General features: G+C 42.4%; 1 protein-coding gene across 1 annotated transcript in view; it reads right to left on the bottom strand.

The window, feature by feature from the left end:
- Window positions 1-1,124: 1,124 nt before the first annotated feature.
- The window catches only part of ELP4 (elongator acetyltransferase complex subunit 4), a 202,204-nt gene continuing 182,351 nt past the window's right edge, over window positions 1,125-20,977 (bottom strand). Inside the window, exon 10 of the mRNA XM_045825782.1 lies at window positions 1,125-3,016. Within this exon, the coding sequence (XP_045681738.1) occupies window positions 2,885-3,016 (132 nt within the window). The 3' untranslated portion in view covers window positions 1,125-2,884. The remainder of the gene's footprint in view (window positions 3,017-20,977) is intronic.

Below are 20,977 nucleotides of genomic sequence, written 5' to 3'. Positions count from 1 at the left end.
TTAGTGCTGCTTAAATTCGGCAACGTGGATGGTGAATATCTTTGGAAAGCATTAACATGTGTTAGGAATGACATTCCTAATGGACTTAAAAAATGAATAGGGGTCACCCCCCTTTTCCTTTTGTATGTGGATGCCTGTGTCTGATTCTTTAAAATTAAAAGATAGACAGGGAGTCAATTGCTGAGTGTTTTTTCCTTTTGAACTAGTTTTATTTTGTCTACCATTAGTAATCACGGATCCTGGAGGTGGAGATAAAAATACATGGAAGAGAGAAAAAGGAGAGTGGAAATTGGTGGCTCCTAAAAAGAAATTCCTAAGGTCCCCAAACCCCAGCACCTGAGCAGATTGCAGCAAAATATTTACCTCATTTTAAAAAGGGCAAGTCTAGTGTAAGGAATGAATACCATAAAGGGTTTTGAAGTTTTAGAAACATTTAAACGCTATAAGGACATTTCAAATAGTATGTTTGGCATTCTTATTTAAGTATTTATATCTTTGAGATAAGTTGATAATTAGAAAAAATCTGTTTATCGCGTATATATTTCATAATGTATCAAAATGGTCTATATACCTACAGTAGCATTATTGAAGGCCAATATTTTTATGTAGTAAGTTATTAACACATGGAGAATTGATAATGTTTCCAGAAGGAAGGGAAACACATGTTCTGAGTGGGTTTTTATGGGAAGAGAACAAAAATATACACCCCTCTTCAGTAGCTAGTTTTTGCAAAGCCTGCCTAGTAAATCAGAACAACAAAGCACTTGCATCTGATTTTTGGAAAAAAATCAGGTGCCATTACTGTTCAAAATGCACTTCTACTGAGTTTGAAAAGTTTCTTTTATATTTAAAATAAGTTGGGATCAAATATGCACATTTAATTTTTATAGTATTTATCTACTTGCAAAGCATCTATTAACTAGTAATTGGCTGTTAATTTTATAGACATGGGAGGCAGTAAATCAATGACCTATTAAGTATTTTTGACAAGCAATTTGCATATCTGATGACCTCACATTTTATTTTCACAGTCACATGTTATGTCATTGTTCTGTTGTGTGTTTGTTTAAATGAGTCACAACACAGTAAGAAAAAGGTGAGAGTTATTAAAATAACAACGTGACTAAAATACTCATTTGAATTTATTCAGATTGTTCATAATGCTTTTAAAAGATACAGCAAAGCTTTTGTGGAGTATCTGCACATTATTTATTATCTATGGGCTAAATTGATTTTTTTGAAGTTGCTTTACATTTTAAAAGCACCTCTGCTTAATATGAAAGCCCTTTAATTTTAACTGACAGATCAATTCTGAAACTTTATTTTGAAATGAAAATGGGGAAGAATTTGTGTCTCTCGAATTAAAAGAAGTGAAAAAAATAAACCAGACATTCTAAAAAAATAGAAGAAACCTGGTTTTTAGCACTAATGAAATAGTGGGTGACAAAATAGTTGTCTTTTTGATTTTGATCACAAAAAGTAAACTGGTAGTGACAGGATATGATGGAGAGATTTGACATCCTGGTGAATCACTGTCATTGATTCAATTATTCCAATTCTGAATAAAAGCTGTATACAGTATGTGTTTATGCTACAGTGGGTTTTTTTTTAAAGTGACTGACATTCATCATATTCGTTAGACAGTTTAAAAACCTAGTCTTTGTTTTCTACAATGTTGTCAAGAACAAATAAAGGATAATTTGTGGTATATTAAAAGCAAACTGCTTAAAATGCTAGTTATAACTGCTTCAAAATATTCTAACACATTTGCAAATGTATTTTGGAAATTCAGGTTCTCCTAACAGATGTTAAACAGATTTTTTAAAATTGAAACTTTTTACTTAAATGTACAAATTACTTAAAAAATATTTTGTTTAGTATTCGGCAGAAGCTTTGAGAATATGAAACTATAATGAAAAAACCAGTGTTTTATAGGAAAACTGGTTCAGTATGCTATAAACTCCAAAAGACATGATTACATTGTTATAAATGTGAACGCCTGACCACTGTTTATAATTAACAAAGGGTTTACCTGATACAACGCAAAGCTGAGTTAGCTTCAGTTTTCTACTTTGTCTCAAACCTATGTTCTGTAATCTCTCACCAAGCTTCAATACATGTTTTTCCCAGTATTCTAGCATTAATATAGCTGTCAGTTTGAATTTCAACCCTGAATTATGTGTGTTGACATAATTTCATAGTGCTGACTTCAATTGTTTAGGATTACTGAACAGAAGACCATCAACTTCTTTTTCTATGCTTTCTATCACTCAAGTTCTTTATATTTTTTAACTATTATAGCAAACTAATGATCTTTAATGGAGTCTTAATCCCAATATATTATTTTGTCTTCAGCAATTTAATAATAGGATGCATAAATGCACATTTATTTTATTAGTCTTCATATATCAGCAAACAAATTTTTCCATGTTTTAAAAACCTTAGCAATTTTGGTGGCAAGTGACTTTTTCAGAAATAAAGAGAAAATATGTTTTTCATACGCAATTTTGAATTTCCTAGTGCTTTATACACTACCCCTGTGGCATGCACTTTCCTATGAGCTAAGTGCTTCATATATGTGCATGGATGACCACTGGAAGGCACCTTGAATTTTTGACATTTAATTGCTTTTATTTAAAAATAAAATTATCTCATTCTCCTTAGATATAGCATAAAACAAATGTTAAAATGAAAGTATTTGTGCTGTAACTGTTTCTGTACAAAAATGTGGTTTAGAAAAATTAGGAATGGTGGCCTCATTTTGCAATCCTGTGTTTTTCAAGAACTGGAGGGTCAAATCGTTAAGAAAAATATTTACATAAGCCATTAGCAATCATAATTAGAGTGTCATAGAATTCTGCGTGCAACGGCTAAGGAGGAATCGCTAGAAGTCCAGGTGCTTCTTGCCTCCGGCCGTCATGCCACAGCCTGGGCCCGGCAGCTTGGCGGGTTCTGCCAGATCCTGTTTGCTTGAGCGGCTCACTGTGTCTGACAAGTCTGGAGGCAAATGCAGCCGCTGTGGCAGAAGAGTGCAGGAGAAGGAAAGAAAGAAAGAAAAAATTAATTTTGCTTTCACGAGCTCACTTCAGGATACAATATTATGCTCTGTTTGATCAGCATTTAGTCTTGCATATAAAATTCCTACGAAAACACTTCTTCAGACTGCAGCCCAATACAATCATCCTACTGCTCCTGGATCTCCCAGTTACAGCCGTTACAGAAACCGGTCCAGGACTCTCAGGGGGACATTTCCAGAGTCCAAACGTATTGGCCTTCTAATACCTAAACGTATTGACATTCTTCTTATTTAGGTAAAAAATAAAACCATGGAAATGCATAAATAAAAGCATGATAGAAAAAAACCACACAATAATGGCAGGGTTGTGTTTTGGCTTTGTTTTGTTTTTTGTCAGGGCTCCAGATGCTGTTTTTCAATCGAACACAGGGTTTCGGCAATTATGGATCCCCACAAACGCCCACTTCCCTTGGTCTGTTACAGTTACCTGAAGACGACTGTATTTCAAGGATATGCTTTCTCTAGGGACTTACAATTTCCATAGAAATGTTGACATAATGATAAAAATGATCCCAATCACAGGGTCAATGGCTCTCCTGCGCTCAGCTGGGTCAGCTGTCACATCTGTCACGGGTCTCAGGGAGTTTGTTCTTATGCAGGGCGTTGGGTCGTGTTTTCCAAAGTATAGTGCAGTTCTGAACATCTCCCTGTGCTAATTGCTTCTGTCCAGGGATAGGCTGATTTAAACAGACACAGGCTGATGTAAGTACCAACTGACCGAAATTACAAAACAGTTGCTATAATTGGGAAGACATATTCCTATTTCAAAAGAACTTTTTAGGTTTTCAAAAGGATCTCTATCAAATCCCTTTAACTACTAGTGCTCCTAGCCCATACGATTTGCTTCACAAAAATCCTAGTTCAGAGGGACAGCTCCGTTGCGCACTGCACGGGTGGCTGAGGGAGGCTGACGGTGACTGTGGCAGGGCGGGGCCCTCCACGGAGGACCAGCCAGGGCCTTGTAGAGGTGAACTGACCTGGAGACAGCCCATCTGAAACATTTCATTTGGAAAACACCAATATGAAAAAAAAATTAAGATAAAAAGGGTAGAACCATTTTTTTTTTGTCAAAATATTGTGATCCACCAGCATATGTTCTGGCCAGTTTCTTTCCCGATAAAAGGCTTGTTTACTGTCACATAAACACAAGCTGTGTGCTGAGGATCAGAGTATTTTAAAACATTAAAAATGATTCTTAAAAAATATTCTTCCTCAACTTCAGTTTGCCCGTATGCACTCACATTTTAATACGTATATATCTAGGGTGAAAGACACTGTCACACAGACATGTGATCACCAAAGATGTCAAAAGGTCAGGAAAAGCTGTAAGACCCAGAGAGTGATATTCACATACTACTGTTCATTTGTGTCTTAGCACCCAGCTTGTCACATATTAAGCGCGTATTAAGTAAGTACACATCTATTTCTTGATTGATTAAAAAGCTCTAATAAAGACATATTTGTTTCTTTGTTTTAAATAATTCTTTCATTTGCTGAGACCCCAGTTTGCTCCACCAAGGATTTCAGGGAGAAACAAAAGCATGGAAGGCTCAGGAATCTGAAAGACGTGCGTGACTCCACAATCTGAGGCTATGCATGTCTTTGTGTGTAGCATTCACTCTATCACCGCTTGTGTGCAGAAGCAGGAGGGAGAGAGACATTTAATTCTGTATCTGAGTGTTCATGTTTCTTTAAGATCTTGCAGTTACTGCTGATGAGCAAAGGAAAAATGACCAGGATACACGCAATGATCTGTGGGTTAACTGAAACTTAAAACACATTCAGCATTAAAGAATGTGTGTGTGTGTGTGTGTGTGTGTGTGTGTGTGTGTGTGTTAGGACCTCACAGAGATGAAGCCAGGTGGTGATCAGATGGTGATGACCTGATTTAGGAAATCAACTGGAGTCAACCAATATTTAGAGACTACTCAAAGCAAGGCACTGGAAAGGATATGTGGACAGAAAACACCTTCCGCACTCCGCCCTTCCTTACAATCCAGGAATGGGAATAAGACAAGCACACAGGTAACGCTCCTAGTGAGCATTCCAAGTTAGGTCTGCAAGAAAGGCAGGGACAAGGCAGGAGTCATGGTAGGGGAGAGGGGAGCAGGAATAAAGCTTCATGGAGATGGGCTAGATGTTAAATAATGAACTGGATTCTACGTGTAGAAATGGTGATTTGCTTAACAGTAGAGCTCATGTATCTTCAAGATGCATTCGGGTGAAGGGTTCTACAGCTCTGATATCCAAATGAGGAAACCAGTGTACTTTATTCAGAACCAGCATAATACAGTTTATTTTAGGAGCTTACCTATTTGCTAAAAAATTTCTCTGCCTCTACTTCTCTAGATGGTAAGTGGGAGCCATCTGGCTGAAAGCCCTTCATAGCGAAGGCAGCTAAATGTGACGTGTGACGTGCTTGGGAATCTTTCAGGTTGAATGGCTTTGAAGTCAAATATCCATTTGGGTGTAACTTCTAAGCACGAAAATTGGGGGCAATGTGATTAAATGTTTCTAACCAAATGCTACATTGCAAAGGCTAGTTATATACTCGTGTCCTTGGGAAAAGCCCCAAGGATGGCTTTGGACATATGTGAGTCTGCGTGTGATTTTGTCGGCTTGTGTGGATTTTGACTTGCACGAGCTCACTCTGCAGTCTAAATTCTCAAGCAGTGGGTTTTGTGTCCTTCCTCTCGGAGCCGCCCCCCTGTGCACCATGTCAGTGCGATGTGAAGCAGCGAGGAAGAAGGAGAGGTCAGGTTCCAGGCTTGCCAGGTGTGTCAGGGACTTCTCCTCGGAGGCTTCCAAAGCACTTACGCAGTTGACAAGTGCATGTTCAGATGCTGCGGGCCCCCAGATCTGTCTTCTGAGAAAATACGCGGTCCCACACTCTGCATAGCACGGGGCCCTCCTTCTGGCTGCAAGGCTGCAGGGGTGTGTGAACTTTCAGACCTTGGGGCTTCAGTGTGTGAGGGTTTAAATAAAAATCAGGGTATAAAGAAAAGACTATTTTCAACCTTGTAAACCAAATCAAAGTAGTCATCTTTCTCATATCCTTCATCTTAAAGGGGACATTTTCCCACCAGTTTCCCCACCCCCCCGAGTCTGGAAGGAAGGCATTATGCTGCTCGTGCAGGAGATGCCTACCTGGCTGGATGCCTATTTTTTCCATTACTGCTTGTCTAAAATGACGCTTTTTATGTAGGCGAGGAGATTTGGGAAAGGTATGAGAACTCCCGATTTCCCTCAGAGGCCTGGGTGATTACAGTAATCCCTCTGGATCGACGGGCCCCTTTTCTCTAGTGATACAAGGTGGGGGACAGCGAGGCCAGTAAAATACTCTCGCAGATGAGCGGAGCTCCTGCCAAAAGGTACCCTTGGGCCCCGAGGAAGCCTTGGGTCAGAATAAAGGAGGAGCAACAGAAGCGCTTTCTCTGCTGTGGCTGCACTTCAGGAGGTGCCGCACCGAGCCGGACCTGGAGATTCTTCCCCCTCTGTAGGCATCTCTCTTTGTTGGGCTAAGACACTGTCTCTATTTTGTTTCTTCTCGAGTTAGTAAATAAACGGATCTTACAGACGCGTAGGGCTGGCTTTCCTGGCTCCAGAGTTCCCTTCCTAATTCCTTTCCTCCCAGCCTGCCAGGCCTGTGCTCAGCACTCGCAGTCCCCACACAGAAGGGGCGAGATAATGAATCTAGATTACAACTGGATTTGAGACAAATTGCAGGTCAATGACCATTAAAATAAGTTTAATCAATGTATAGTTTCTGTATTATGCCAAGACCAAACCATCAGGCCCTGTTTGTTTTCTGAAAACAATTGATGTAGAACATTTTAACCCTTAACAGGTGAATAGAGGTTTGTTTAAATCCTTTGGAAACTTCTCACATTTCCTGAAGAGTCACACTTTATATATTATTTGAAATAACAGAAATAGGTGTTAATATTTCCAAATACTTCCTAAGAGTTTTTTTTTCTTTCTTCCAAACAGCTAATTTTAGACTCCCAGTCAAGATGGAGGCATAGGTAAACTCGGTACTCAGAACCTCCCACAACCACATCAGAGGTAAAACTGAACTGCCCTGGCTGGTGTGGTTCAGTGGACTGAGTGCCAGCTCGTGAACCAAAAGGTCATTGGTTCAATTCCCAGTCAGGGCGCATCCCTGGGTTGGGGGTGTGCAAGAGGCAATGTATTGATGTACATCAATGCTTCTCTCCCTCTCTTCCCCCCTTCCTCTCTCTCTCTAAAAGAAAAATGTACAAGTAAACTACAGAATAACCATCATTCAGAATTGCCCCAAATCTGGCTGAATGGAAGTCCTACAACTAGGGAATTAAAGAAGCCACATTAAGACTGGTAGAAGGAGTGGAGATGCAGAATGGCCCACCTGTGGTGATTTAAAATGGGGATGATGTCGGCTGTGGATGTCCCCCCAGAGGAGCGAGGGGTCCCAGCCCCACACCAGGTCCCCTCCCCACCCCAGCCCGGGGTTCCAGTGCCAGGAAGAGAAGTCCCCATAACTTCAGTCTGAAAAACCCAGCGGGGATTGAGGCCGAGGAAGATGAAGGGCTTCTAGGGTCCTAGGCAGTTCTTCTTAAAGGGCCCACACATGGACTTACTGGGGCTCCTTCTGAGGAGTCCTAAAATCACTCCTTCTGAGCTCCAGCACTGAACAAGCAGCTTGAAGGGCATCGGAAACACATTGGGAGAAAATGGACTTTGCTGCATCAGAGTGAGAGCTGGGGGGCAGCTTTCTCCTGGATGGAAGTGCTAGCACAGCCCTCATCACATGGAGCCAGCAGGTGGGTGCCACAGCTGAGAATCCATCAACCTGGCTCACACTGTGTGCTCTACCCTGGTGATTCCCTGAGGCCCAGCCCCACCCAACTTTCGGGCCCACTTAAGGTGTTTCCAGTGGTTTTTCCATGTGAATGGCCTGCCTTAGCCCATGCTTCAGATTTTCCCAAAATCTCTCAAATGAGAAGCATCTGGTCTCAGCATGCCCCATACCTCTTGCTAAGTGTCCCCAGGCCTGGCACTAGCAGCAACCAGCCTTGGTTTGCAGTTTGACCTCATCTGGGTACCACTACAACCAGCACTAGTAAGCAGCAGCCATTTGCAGATCACTTTGTAGCTCAAGCTGGACAGCCCTGGGAAGAACACAGATGGTGGCTGACCTTGGCCTGCACCTCCTGGGAAGCCCCAGAGCCAGCGTATCCAGTGGACACTTTTAGACCATGTTGAGGCACCACCACCCAACCACCCCCACAAGCCACACGCTCAAGGGGTGAACTCTGTGGGCACCAGAGCCCCGCTGAAGTGAGTACTGCTCTATGGGGTGTGCCCCTGCACAGTTGATCTTTCACAGTGGTCAGAGGTTGGTAGTCGAAGCCAGTCCTTGTGGCTGAGTGGCCTGGGAGTAAACCCCTCTCATTGACATGTCAACAGCAATCAAGGCTCAAGTACAAGAGGAGGGTGTACTCGGCCCACACGGCAGAGGCACACCTGGAGTGCCCAGCTTGGATGATAGGTGAGGCTGGGCCGCTGGACCCTACAGGACACCTACTGCATTAGGCCACGCTACCAAGCCTGGGGGACATAGCAGCCCTGCCTAATACATAGAAACAAACAAAGGGAGGCTGCCAAAATGAAGAGACGAAGAGGCAAAGAACTAAACAACATGGAGACAAGCAATCTACTAGATGCAGAGTTCAAAATACTGGTTATGGGAATGCTCAGTGAACTTAGTGAGAACCTCAACAGCATAAAAAAGAACCGGTCAGAAATGAAGTATATACTAACTGAAATGAAGAATAATTTACTGGGAATCAACAATACAGTAGATGAGCCGAGAACCAAACCAGAGATTTGGATTATAAGGAAGCAATAAACACCCAATCAGAACACCATACAAAAAAGAATCCTGAAAAAAAAAATGAGGACAGTGTAAGGAGCCTCTTGGACAACTTCAAGCATACCAACATTCACAACGTGGGGGGGGGGGTGCTGAGAGGAGGGGAGAGAGAGCAAGACGTTGCAAACCTAATTAGAAAAGTAGTGACAGAAAACTTCCTTAAGTTGGTGAAGGAAATAGATATACAAGTCCAGGAAGCACAGCAAGTCCCAAAAAGATGAGGCCCACACCAGGACACATCATATTTAAAATGCAAAAGATCAGAGACAAAGAGAGACTCTTAAAAGCAGCAAGTGGAAATCAGTTACCTACAAGGGAGCTCTCATAAGACATGTCAGCTGATTTCTCAACAGAAACTCTGCCAGCCAGGAGGGAGAGGCAAGAAATACTCAAAGTGATGAAAAGCAAGGACCTACAACCAAGCTTACTCTGCCCAGCCAAGCTATCAGTTAGAACTGAAGGACAGATAAAGAGTTTCCCAGGCAAGAAAAAGCTAAAGGAGTTCATTATCACCAAACCAGTATTATAGGAAATGTTAAAGGTTCTTCTTGAAGAAAAAAAAGATAAAAATATGAACAATAAAATGGCAATAAATACATATCTATCAACAGTTGGCTCTAAAAAATAAAATAAATGAACAAGGACAACAGAAACAGATGCACAGATACAGAGAACATTTTGAAGGTTGCCAGATGGGAGGGGGGTTGGGGGATGGGTGAAAAAGGTGAAGTGATTAAGAAGTACAAATTGGTTGTTATGGAACAGTCATGGGGATGTAAAGGACGGTATAAGGAATATAGTCAATAATTTTCTAATAACTATGTATAGTGTCAGATGGGTGAGAGATTTATCGGGATGATCACTTAGTAAATTACGTAATGTCTAATCACTATGGTGTAAACCTGAAACTAATATAATAATGCTATAGCAACTGTAATTGAAAAAACAAAGACAGCCAATTTAAACGAAAACTTGTGAACAGCTTAGAACATCCAGGTTCTACACCAGTCCCTTCACAGAGACAGCCAGCGACAGACGCAGTGACCCCTCCCTCTGTCACGCCCTCTCAGTGTGATCTCAGATAAGGTGCCTCAGGGTCCTCCCTCTATCACGGGGGAATAATTCCCCCCTCACCAGACGTTTTCAGGATTAAATGAGATGCCTGAGTGTTCTACGAACTCTCAGGTACGACACAGATTTATTTATACTTTTCTTGAGCCAAAAAAGGATTTGAAGTTGTTCATAAAAATACATATGTATAAAAGATAAAAATCAGTGAGTTTATTAAGGCAAGAAGTGAATCTACAAATATAATTACAGCTGTGTAATTATAAACAACCAACATCATCATAAGCAGCAGCAACGGAACATCAGCCTCGGGCAGCAGGGCTCAGTCCCTGGGCCGCGCCTGAGCGTCGAGTGCACACTGTCCTCTCCTGCAGCTCTGCAGTCACAGCCTCTGCTTCGGCAAAGACTGAGAAAGTCTAAACAATTTCCCTCACACTTAGTCACACTGTAGTGAACATGGAGTACGCAAGGTGCCTGGCTTCCAGGCCAAGGAAAATTGCTTGGTTGTATTAAGGAGGCAATTTGGGGTCCATCTGATTTGAAAAGTCCATTTTTGCACATGTTTTTGTTGCTGAAAAAATAATACAAAAAAGTTAGAAAACAAAGCTTCTCTGGTCAAGTTTTGAAAGAATTTCCCCTTCTTTACTTAACGAGGAGGAAACAAGTTAACGAACACCGTGGTTGCAGATTCCCTCAAGAGCCGTGAGATGCCCCCGCCTGGACCAGGCTTTGCTGGTTTCGGGGCCTTGCTCTGTGTTAGGAGGCACAGCTCTGAATGGGTGGGGATGAATCAGCGTATAGGCCAAGGAGCTGTAATATAGAGACACTCCCATCTCCTCCAAAGAACAGTTTAAAAAAAGGTAGAAGTTATTTATTATTTATTTCTCTCCCCGTTTACAGCCCAGAGGTCAGGCAGTTCAGAGCTGAAGGGCTGGTCTGCCATCCTCAACATGGGGTTTCCAATTCTGGCTCCCAGGCTGATGGTTTTGTTCTCTCTCAGCTAACGGGAAGAGGAAGAGACCAAGAAGGCAAGACGTTGGTTTGGAAGCTGAACACACGGCTTCTACTCATGTCCACAGCTTAGATGTGGCTATACCTGACTGCAAGGAATGCTGGGAAATGTTTTAAAATATATAAAAATGTTTGACAAATGTATTACTATGGACGAAGGGGCAAATAGATATTGGGAGACAATTTCTCAACAGTATTGGGAAGGGCCAATACACCTTCCAGAAGTATTCAGTACTCAAGGTGTGAGTTACCGCCAACTGCCTGGGGCTCCATTCTTAGTTCCTGACCGAGGAAACGCACCCCCAATGCCTCCACAGCCCACAGGGCAGGGGTGAAAGTAACACTCAGCCTCTCTTGCTCAACACATAAAAAAGAGAGATTTTCCTTTCCTTTGTGGAAGGCCGATTTCCTTCCAGTGGCACAGGAAGGACGACAGAAGGGAGGAGACAGATGAAGCAGGCTCGATACGTTCATCATCACAGTATTGCTGTTAGTTCTTCACAAGGTTTTAGAGTGTCATTTCAACTTATGTAAAAAAATCAGCCCTGGCTGGCGTGGCTCAGTGGACTGAGCGCTGGCTGGACTGGGAACCAAAAAGTCTTTGGTTCTATTCCCAGTCAGGGCACATGCCTAGGTTGCAGGCCAGGCCCCCAGTAGGGGGTGCTCAAAAGGCAACCACACACTGATGTGTCTCTCCCTTTCTCCCTCCATTCCCCTCTCTAAAAATAAATAAATAAAATCTTTATTTAAAAAATCAGTGTTATATGCTATGATGTAATTATTATATTTTTACATGGTTACATTTATATTATTCCATAAGCTCTACATTGCATTATTACAAATTGCATTATTACAAATGCAATATGAGGTTGCAATTATTCTACATCTGGTTAAAGTTTTGCAATGAGGATGATGCATCTGCCCCATTTTGGAGAGTTCTGTGTCACTCTCATACATGATGCACCAGGGGTAACCACGCCAGAACCAGTTTTTGTTCTTTTTGGGTTGGAGGTATACATTTGGTGGTGGCTGAATATTTCCAGAAAAAACTCTGCCAAGCATGGTCAAGTTTTAGGTTTTGTTTGTTTAAGATCCAATTCCTTCTCAGGGTTTAAGATGAAAATTGCCTTTATTGAATGTTATAATCATATCATATACTTTGACATGAGAAAAAATCATTTGGTTCTTACTGACTGACCTGAAAATTAGACACAATTTCAGCGCTGGGATGTTACATATTGGCTGCCCATGGAAAGATGCTCTGGTGCGCAATTATTTTGACCATCAACTATGACTGACAGTATCGTCTTGTCTCCAAACTCACCTCTCTGAAAGCAGACTGCGAAGAACTCACCTGTCTAAACAGAAGTGTGATTTGTCAAAAGGCACGTGTCTGTGGCAGAGGTTGCTAGCTTACTCCCAACATCTACTCTCTTCCTGTGCAGTGAGTAAAAGAATCTCTGAGTATTGGTGGGACACGTGGCCTGCCAGAATATAGGACACATTACCCAGCTTCCCCTGCCAATGCATGGGGCTGAGTGATTCAGTTCTGGTCACTTCACCTTGAGCAGAAGTGCTATATGGTTAAGTTCAGGGCGAGATTTTTAAAGCGAGGGAGGTGCCATTTAATTCTCCTTTCCCTTGGCATCACTATTTGGCCCTGGCAAGAGGGCCCCGATCCACCCCTCCTCATGGGGTGAGAAATTATAGGACGAAGGGGTTGTGCCTGTAAAGAGCCTGAACCCTTCTTTATAGGACATGCTCTGGGCATTCAAACCTCAGAACTCCATGTCCAAATGGCCACGAAGCCCGCAAAGCTCTCTTCCCCAGGTTCAGCCCCCAAGGGCAGACTGTGCGGTCTGTGGGCACACCTTGGGCCCCAGGAGTAGCCAAGGGACTGCTGGATGTGGGGTGTGTGGACAGGGTGTGGACGGGTGGGCTGGTGTCTCCAGGCACGTGCGCTCGGCTGTGTGTGTGTGTGTGGGGAGGACGCAGGGGTGGGAAGAGGAAAGAGGTGGGACAAAGGCCAGTTTTCCCTCTGTCTCCACGTTCTGGGGTGGAACCCTGATCCTAAATTTAAACTTGGCTTTCTAGGAAGGTATATTTGTAAAGGGAGGAAGATAAAACATATTTAATGGTTTGCTGGCTCAATAATTTTAACATATGCAGTCATATAAAAACTAGGGTCCTTTATCTGCATTCTCACTCCAGGCTCCATGAACGCTGGGACGACCTAGCACTTGCTGAATCGTGGACTTGAGGACGGCTGCTGAAATGGCCACCCTGGGCCATCCCCTGGAAACTGCGGGCTGAAGAGGGCACCATGAAGTGATAAAATCAGTCTAGGGTCTCCTGACACCATCTGGCCACCAACACAGCCAAGGGCCACCAAACTGGGCTTTTATGAGAGATACATGAACTTCTATACTATGTAAGCCACCACACTTTTGGGTCTTTGTAATAACAGCCTCAACTATATCCTGTTTACAGCAGAACTTGGTACCTGGAAGATGGAACGTTCGAATTCTGGGATCATGCTACGTGCTGGCTTAGCGGGTGGAAGGTGGGCGACGAGGTCAGATATTGCAGATTGGAAAGCTGGTGCCCTGGTTATGCCTGTGAAAACTTAGAAGGCAAACCTTATCTCCTCATCACTGGCTCTAGGCAAAACGTTGGAGAAATTCAGAATACTGGTGTGTTAACTGTGTCTTGTCACTTTCAGCAAAGTTATTTATAAAAGGAAAAGAATAATTTAGGTCAGAGTGATAGAAATTGGAAGAAGAGATGGGAGGTACTGGGGCCCTGGTAAAAAAGGTGCTCCACACACAGCCCACCACCTACATCGACTACGGGCTCGGTCACCTGGGGCCTCAGAGGGTTGAGTCGCCCAACTGGCTCTGCCTGTGCGCACGGCAGCAGGCAACCTCCACGGGAGATGTCCATGCCCCTGAGCCTTGGTGAAGTACCCTTGCTGAGAGGCTGGCCTAAAGAGGGAGCCAGGTCTGAGACAAAAGTCGGATTAGGGGTGTTGCCTTCCCTTTCAAGCTGAACAGTCTAGATGGCTCCAGCTGGTTACTAATAAGATGAAAAGAGGGATATGGGTAGAATAGACAGCCCAGAAAGTAAGACTCAAGTCTTACCAAGTAACAGCAACAGTTGTGGTGGACAAGCATGCATTCCAACTTCCCTGTGGTGGGCCTGTCTGCAGGCCTGAGGCTAGAAAGCTTTGAATTAGGCTTATCTAATTAGATGCATTTGGACTAGATTTAGGAGGTGGGATAGAAAAGCAGGAGCTATCTTGACTGCAAGTGGCAAGCTCTGTTGCAGGGATATCTGTATCTGTATCTATATCTGTATCTGTATCTGTATCTGCATCTGCATCTGTATCTGCATCTGTATCTATCTAATCTATCCCTGAAGTAGCAGGGAGACCAGTTTCAGGATCCAGTTTCTTGCTTCATGGGGGACAAGGAGCATTTGCAGTGGAGGTACCAGGAACTTAGTAACCCCAAAACTGCAGCCCTGGAGGTGTGCACTTCCAGTGAACAGCGTCAGTGGTGGCCTCCCAATTCTGCACCTTCCTGCCTGTGGTGGAGGTAGCGGCTCCTCTGGAGACCAGTTTGGTGGCAACAGTCTCTGGCCCTTGCAGTGATTTGATAGCCCCCAATTTTCCAGTATATACTTTTTTTTCTGCATAAAATAATTAGATGGGATCTGTCTCCTGCAGCTGAATCCTGGAACTATGTTTAGACAACTCTTGGGCTGTGATTATTTGCATGTGGAATCGAAGGGAAGCAAATAGACTGGGAACCTTGTAAAGTCTTGAGGGAGTTGTATTGCCACAGGAGCCACAAGCTTGGTCAACAGTCTATGATTATTCAATCCCTAGAGCAATCTTAGGTCCCCAAACCTGACCTATCAATAAGTGGGCTGTGAAAACTGCAGACTCCCCAAAGGCAACTGCATGCAGCCACAAATGAGATACTGGACAAGGAATAATGTCCCGGAGGGTTACAGTGGACAGATAACAAGGGAGTTCCTTTCCAAGAGCAGGACTGGGACTACAGACAGGCAGAGGATTTTTGCAGTTTGCAGACAGGAGGATTCCCCACTCACTCCTGAAGGGGCAGTACCTGTGGGTATGAAGGGTTTGTGGACTATGATAAAGACTGATGGGTTTGAAGGGTTTGAAGGGTTTGTGGACTATGATAAAGACTGATAATTATCCTGGAATATGTACTCTTCCTTATCCCCTTGGCAGAAAATCCCTTGGATATATGGCCATCCTGAATAAAGACTTTACTTCTACACTTTCCTTTCAGTTACTTGTAAGCCATGCAACCAAGTCTGAAAAGAGCAGAAGTGATGTTGCAACTTTGGTACATTTGAATAGAATTTGAACTTATGCAGTCTGGCTTTGAAGCCCACATTCTCATTCATTACTCTATGTGCCAGAACTTTCCTAAACACTGGAGATAAAATACCGAATGAGACAGGCAAATTGCTGCTTTCACAGAACTTACTACCAGAAAGGGATCATACAGAGATATTTACACAACTCAAGGAGAGGCAGCTAATATACAGGAAAGCAGAAATGAAGACGGTAATTCAGACGGTGAGAGGTGCTTTCAAGGAAATAAACACGGCGATGGGACATTGGCTGGGCTACTTACTAGGAACAGTTTAACTGGTGAAGGCCTTTCTGGAGAGCACATTTGAGCTAAGAAGTAAATTGGTGAAGGGATCTAGGAAGACCTGCAAAGAGAAGTTTCCAGGCAGAGGTGATAAAATATAAGTGCCTTAAGGCAGAAATAAGCTTGGCATGTTTAAAGGACAGGACAGTGTGTCCCCTTTTCTGGAGCAGTCAACAAACAGGGGAGTGGCTCTGAGGAGTCTGGCTTGGTAGGAAGGCGTCAGATCGTGTAGGGTTTGTAAGTTGTGGTGAGTGAGCAAAGGGTATAAGGAAGTGATATAAACGTATTTCTCTGAACACCAGGGCTATCTCATCCATTTCCTTACAAAGCCATACATGGACATTTTCTGTTTCTTCTCTTTTTTAAAATCCTCACTTGAGGATGTGTTTATTGATTTTAGAGAGAGAGGGATGGAGGGAAAGAGAAAGAATAACATGGATGTTGAGAGAGAAACACTGACTGGTTACCTCCCATACACACCCCAACAGGGGAGGGGACCTGCAACCAAGACACATGCCCTGACTGGGAATCGAACCTGCAACCTTCTGGTGTATGGGATGATGCTCTAATCCACTGAGCCACCTGGACAGGGCACACCTGGACATTTTTAATAGAAAACAACAACTGTTGCACACGTGTCTGTCTCTAAGGACAGAATTTTCCAAAAGGTGGCATATACTGGCTGTTCTAGATCCTTTCTTCAGATTCAGAAGAAACATTCTATCCACTAAGTGACCCACAGTACCCCTTACTTCCACCATCCTCCTGAGGGGAGCAGTGGTTCGCCATGTCATGCCTGCCCAACAAGACGACTGCAGTTGCAGGGGTTGGCTCTGTGTGAAATGATCAAGGAGAGACTTTGGAGGTACTGTTTGTGGGGATGGTTTGATGAACTTAATCCTCTTAAAATGTGAGTCAGAATCTTTGGGACTACACAGTAATAACACTACCATGTTTCTGTCCCAATGTTCCTGAACTTCAGACACTTAAGATGTGGGAGAGTTGTGTTATATTTTTCTTCCTTATTTCCTACACCAGCAGAGAACAAACTAGATTATTTCTGGAGCACTTTGCTTAAAATGGCTATACCATCTATACAAATTAAAGGCAGAATCTCTTTCTTTTGTTTTCCTCATCTTTTCTCTTGCATCTTTTATTCTCATTACTGTTCTAACATGAGCAAGACTGAAAATAAAAATGGTAACAGTTGGAATAAGGTGATTTAAATTGTTTCTTAAACTCGGATAGTAGAAACGCTGTGAACGATGTCTTCCCCCAGCCCCGATTCGCTTCTCCTCCAGGATAGAGGAACGGGATGGACAAGTCACGCACGGCCATCCCCGTGACCCCCTGATTGCCTAAGTGAGACTCCTCCTATCTCCCCGACTGACTTCCTTCCATTCATCTTTCCTTCATTGTGCAGCGGGGCTTCTCACTCTTGGCAACCTTTCTCCGGGTCTATAACGGCTGCTGAACCCAAGGCTTGTGTGGCTCTGGGACGCACAATGCAGGCAGGAGCATGTAAGTTCCAGAGTGCGTAGAATCTGAATTAAGTTTCAGGGGGCCAAGCTGAGAGATGCTTGAGATTAGGGCCTACGGCGGCTGTGGCAGTAAACCAGAGAAGACTGGGCTTTTTCTGTGGGGGGACTGTCATTCAGATGGAGGCTCTCCGGGCCTGCTTTGTCCCAGGAAGCCCCTCTTCTGCCCCAGACAAGTGAGGAAACATTTTAGAGCAATATTTTGGGTACTACTTCTCAGACAGCTTCAGAATAAGAAGACAGTTTAGGAACCTAGTGTTTTAGACCTGAAAGTTGAGCTTAAAAAACAACAACAATGATCCTTTCAGAAATAAATTCAAACTACCAATATGGGGGAATTTCTTTTTATCACCGTTTGGTTTTTAAAGCATATGGGAACTACTCTGGAGGTGACAAAGGGTAACATTCTCTTTGTTTCTGTCTACCAGTATTCAAGTGTATGTTTTCCTCCTCACTATAATCTGAAGCCTTCTCCTCAGTAAGTAAACTGCTAGCAGATAAATGTGTGTAAACTCAACGGTGATCCCTAAATCCTAGAGAATTTGAAAACTACAGCAGATTCACTGTTCAACTTAGGGGTTGGCAGAGGCTGGACTGAAGCTATGGAATAGGTGAATTCTAAGATGTAAAAAAGCAGAAATCAGGCAATTTTGACATCAGGTAATTGCTTGAGTTATTATAGTAGTATCCTCCTCTAAAACACTTTCAAAACTGGCAGCTTTTGATAAATATTCCTCTTAGAAATGTGGTACTCACGTATTCTTGTATATACTGTGTATAACTGTACATAAATATATGTATATTTATGAAAATACATTGATTTGCCTTTGGCTGTCCACGAATGAGTCCTGAGAACATAACCACCAAGTGCTCGCTTGCATAATGCCCTCCCGTGCATGCAGAACGTTGCTCCACGAAACCCTCGATGGGCTATGACGAGCCTGGTGGGAATGGAGTGTAAAGCATCCTGATGGCATGGCACCTCCCAGCAGTTCTTTAGTTACTTGGAGACCCCCACATTTAAGGGTCTGCTAGTTCCTGGGTATGAAGAAAGAATTTTTAATGGGGCCAAATGTAGGTGTTTACAAGGGGGGGATTGTTGTTTTTTATTAGGAGCTGCCTTATGTTCAATAGTTGTATTTACTTTGTCAAGCTAGCCAGAATTAGAAATCCCCATTGCTAGGCAGCCTGGAGCGCCTGCGAAGTATTTCTGGGCATTCAGAACTGAAGCATGCACTGCCCAGAGGCAGGTTTCATTACAGTGTGTTCTTCAGGCCTCCTTCGCTCCTCCCCGCCCCCACAGCCCCAGACGGCAGTGCTTCCATAACAGGAAATCTTGGTTACTTTATGCTGAAACATATTTACATGACTGAAACACGACAATTAGCACATTTGTAAAGCTTGAGGGATAGGCACACTTTAATGGTTTTTTGAAGCAGGCTGATTTCCTGGAGCTTTTAATCTTATTTTATTTTGTTCTGCATGCATGAACAAGTTCTTCTTTACTGTAGGTATTTGACAAAGTCTACCTGGTATGAATGTGAATGAAAAGAAAATTATACAAAAATGAACTTTGTATTTCATCTTTGCCAAACTGTTCCTAACTCTTTCGCCAGTTCAATATATACCGAGGGTTACGCTATTCTTTTTGACATGTCATGTTAGCTTTTATATAAAGGCAGTTAAGTAGTATGTTTTTGGTTTGACAAAATGAAATAAATGTAGCTTTCTCTATACTGATTAAAAACTTCATCATGAACAAAAAGTATCAGCTATAGCAGTGACTTTCCCCCCACTCTTCGTGGTCAGACAAAAAGTTACACTCTCCTAAGTGGTATATATTTCACTTGTTCCAAACTTAAATTAACACCCAGGTGGTACTGAGTAGTATTATTTGAGAAGTTCAATTGTATGTGTGTGTATGTGTGTACCTGAGTGTGTATATACATATGGCATGGCTATATATATGTATTTGGCATGGCAATGCTGTCATGATTATTTTTATCTTTTAAATCTGTAATCAATTGCTGAAATCTTGGCAAAACTTAGAAAAAAACCCCTTTTTGCATCAGAATCCTTTGAAATGAAATAATAAAAAAAATTTCACTTTTTCCTTTGGAGTTCTGAAAGCATGCTAACCCTGACATCCCCCACTACAATCCTCACTGAAAAGTCATGGCATCCATCACTATGTCAAAGAGGTATGCAAATATTTTTCATTGTGTGGATGGCTACAGTGGTAATGAATAATGCTGGCAAGAGGTTTTGAAATGACAATGTAGAGTTTATCAAAGAAGCAAGAAACAGGAAAAAAAAGTTATGGCAAACTTACAAATTATGTGGGTTTCAAATCGTCACTGGGACATCCATCTCCCCCCGCCCCCCACGGGCCTCCCCCCCCCCCCCCCCCAGTCTCAAAAGGGAGGTAGGTGAACAGACTGGCACAGCCAGAGCGCTCTCCCTCCACGCCTTAGGGCAGGGGTAGGGCAGCAACAGCCTGAGTGCTCAAGCTGAGGGATGCAGACGAGAGATGACAACATAACTCCCAAGAGTTATTTTGCTGAAGTGACTTCACAGATAAGAAGTAAGCAGAGAATCAATTTAGTCTTAGAAAACCTCTCCACGAATAATGGGAAATAAAGGAAATGAAGCTAATAAAGCACGAAAAAAAAATACTGATGATCTGGAAAGAGGAAAATACTTGTGAGTATACAGATAAATGACTATGCCTACTTTTAGGGATTTTTGTTTGTTTATTTGGCTTAATCAAAATGTGTGTTTCTACAGAAGTGTTAACAAGAGCTAAACTTAATTTCCACATAGATAATTTAGATGTAATTTCTCATAGAGATTATTTTTAATTCTTTAAAAACTCATTTGCTTTTTACACATAGCGATTTTTCCCCCCTACCACTTAACTTCATCATTGAGCTAAATCGTTTTACAAAGATGCCTGAAAGGCTGAAAATGCAGAAGATTCAACAACCTGACAGACCAAATTGGCTAAATCCTGTCTCAGGTTGAGCAGGAAGAGTCACTCCGGTTCAAGCAGAAGTTTGTGGTTATTTCAGCCGAGGCAGCAGGTATGCTCAGCTCTGGGAATAGTCCTTGTGGGACTTGTGGAATGGCACTCCAAAACGAAACAATGGAGGTGAGTGATTTGTGTAATTGTTATGGAGGGTTAATTCTCTAAGCTTTAAAGATCTAAGTGAAATGAAATACACATACTATTAAGTTTGTATTGGATTCCCTTCATATTACAAATACATAAAAATTTCGCGGGCACTGAAAGCCAAGGAAACATGACTTGTGGAAAAAAGCCCATCACGTGGTTTCTGAAGTTCCATAGTGACAAGGTTCACAATTTAACAAATGATGATGAAAACATGCAGTTTTTCCTTTAAAAATGTATTAAGTCATGGCAGTTTTTCTTCTGTCTTTCATTCTACCTTGTGTCCTAAAGGGATAGTAATAGTTGCTCTAAAATCAGCTTAAGCAAATGCAAAAATTAATTACCCAATTAAATATTTGTAAATTACAGAATATATTACAAGCATGTAACAGTTTTATTTCAAAATGAAAAACTGCATCAAGCATCTTCAAGTGATCATTATATATTTACTTTCAGGTAACACTAATATTTCCAAGTGTTTACATCCTAAATCTATTAACTAGT

This window comes from Phyllostomus hastatus, unplaced genomic scaffold (assembly GCF_019186645.2).
Source record: "Phyllostomus hastatus isolate PE091 unplaced genomic scaffold, TTU_PhHast_1.1 phas_scaffold_585, whole genome shotgun sequence".
Taxonomy (NCBI): Eukaryota; Metazoa; Chordata; class Mammalia; order Chiroptera; family Phyllostomidae; genus Phyllostomus; species Phyllostomus hastatus.
Note: the sequence above shows the minus strand (reverse complement) of the source record. Positions and strands in the feature narration are given on the sequence as shown.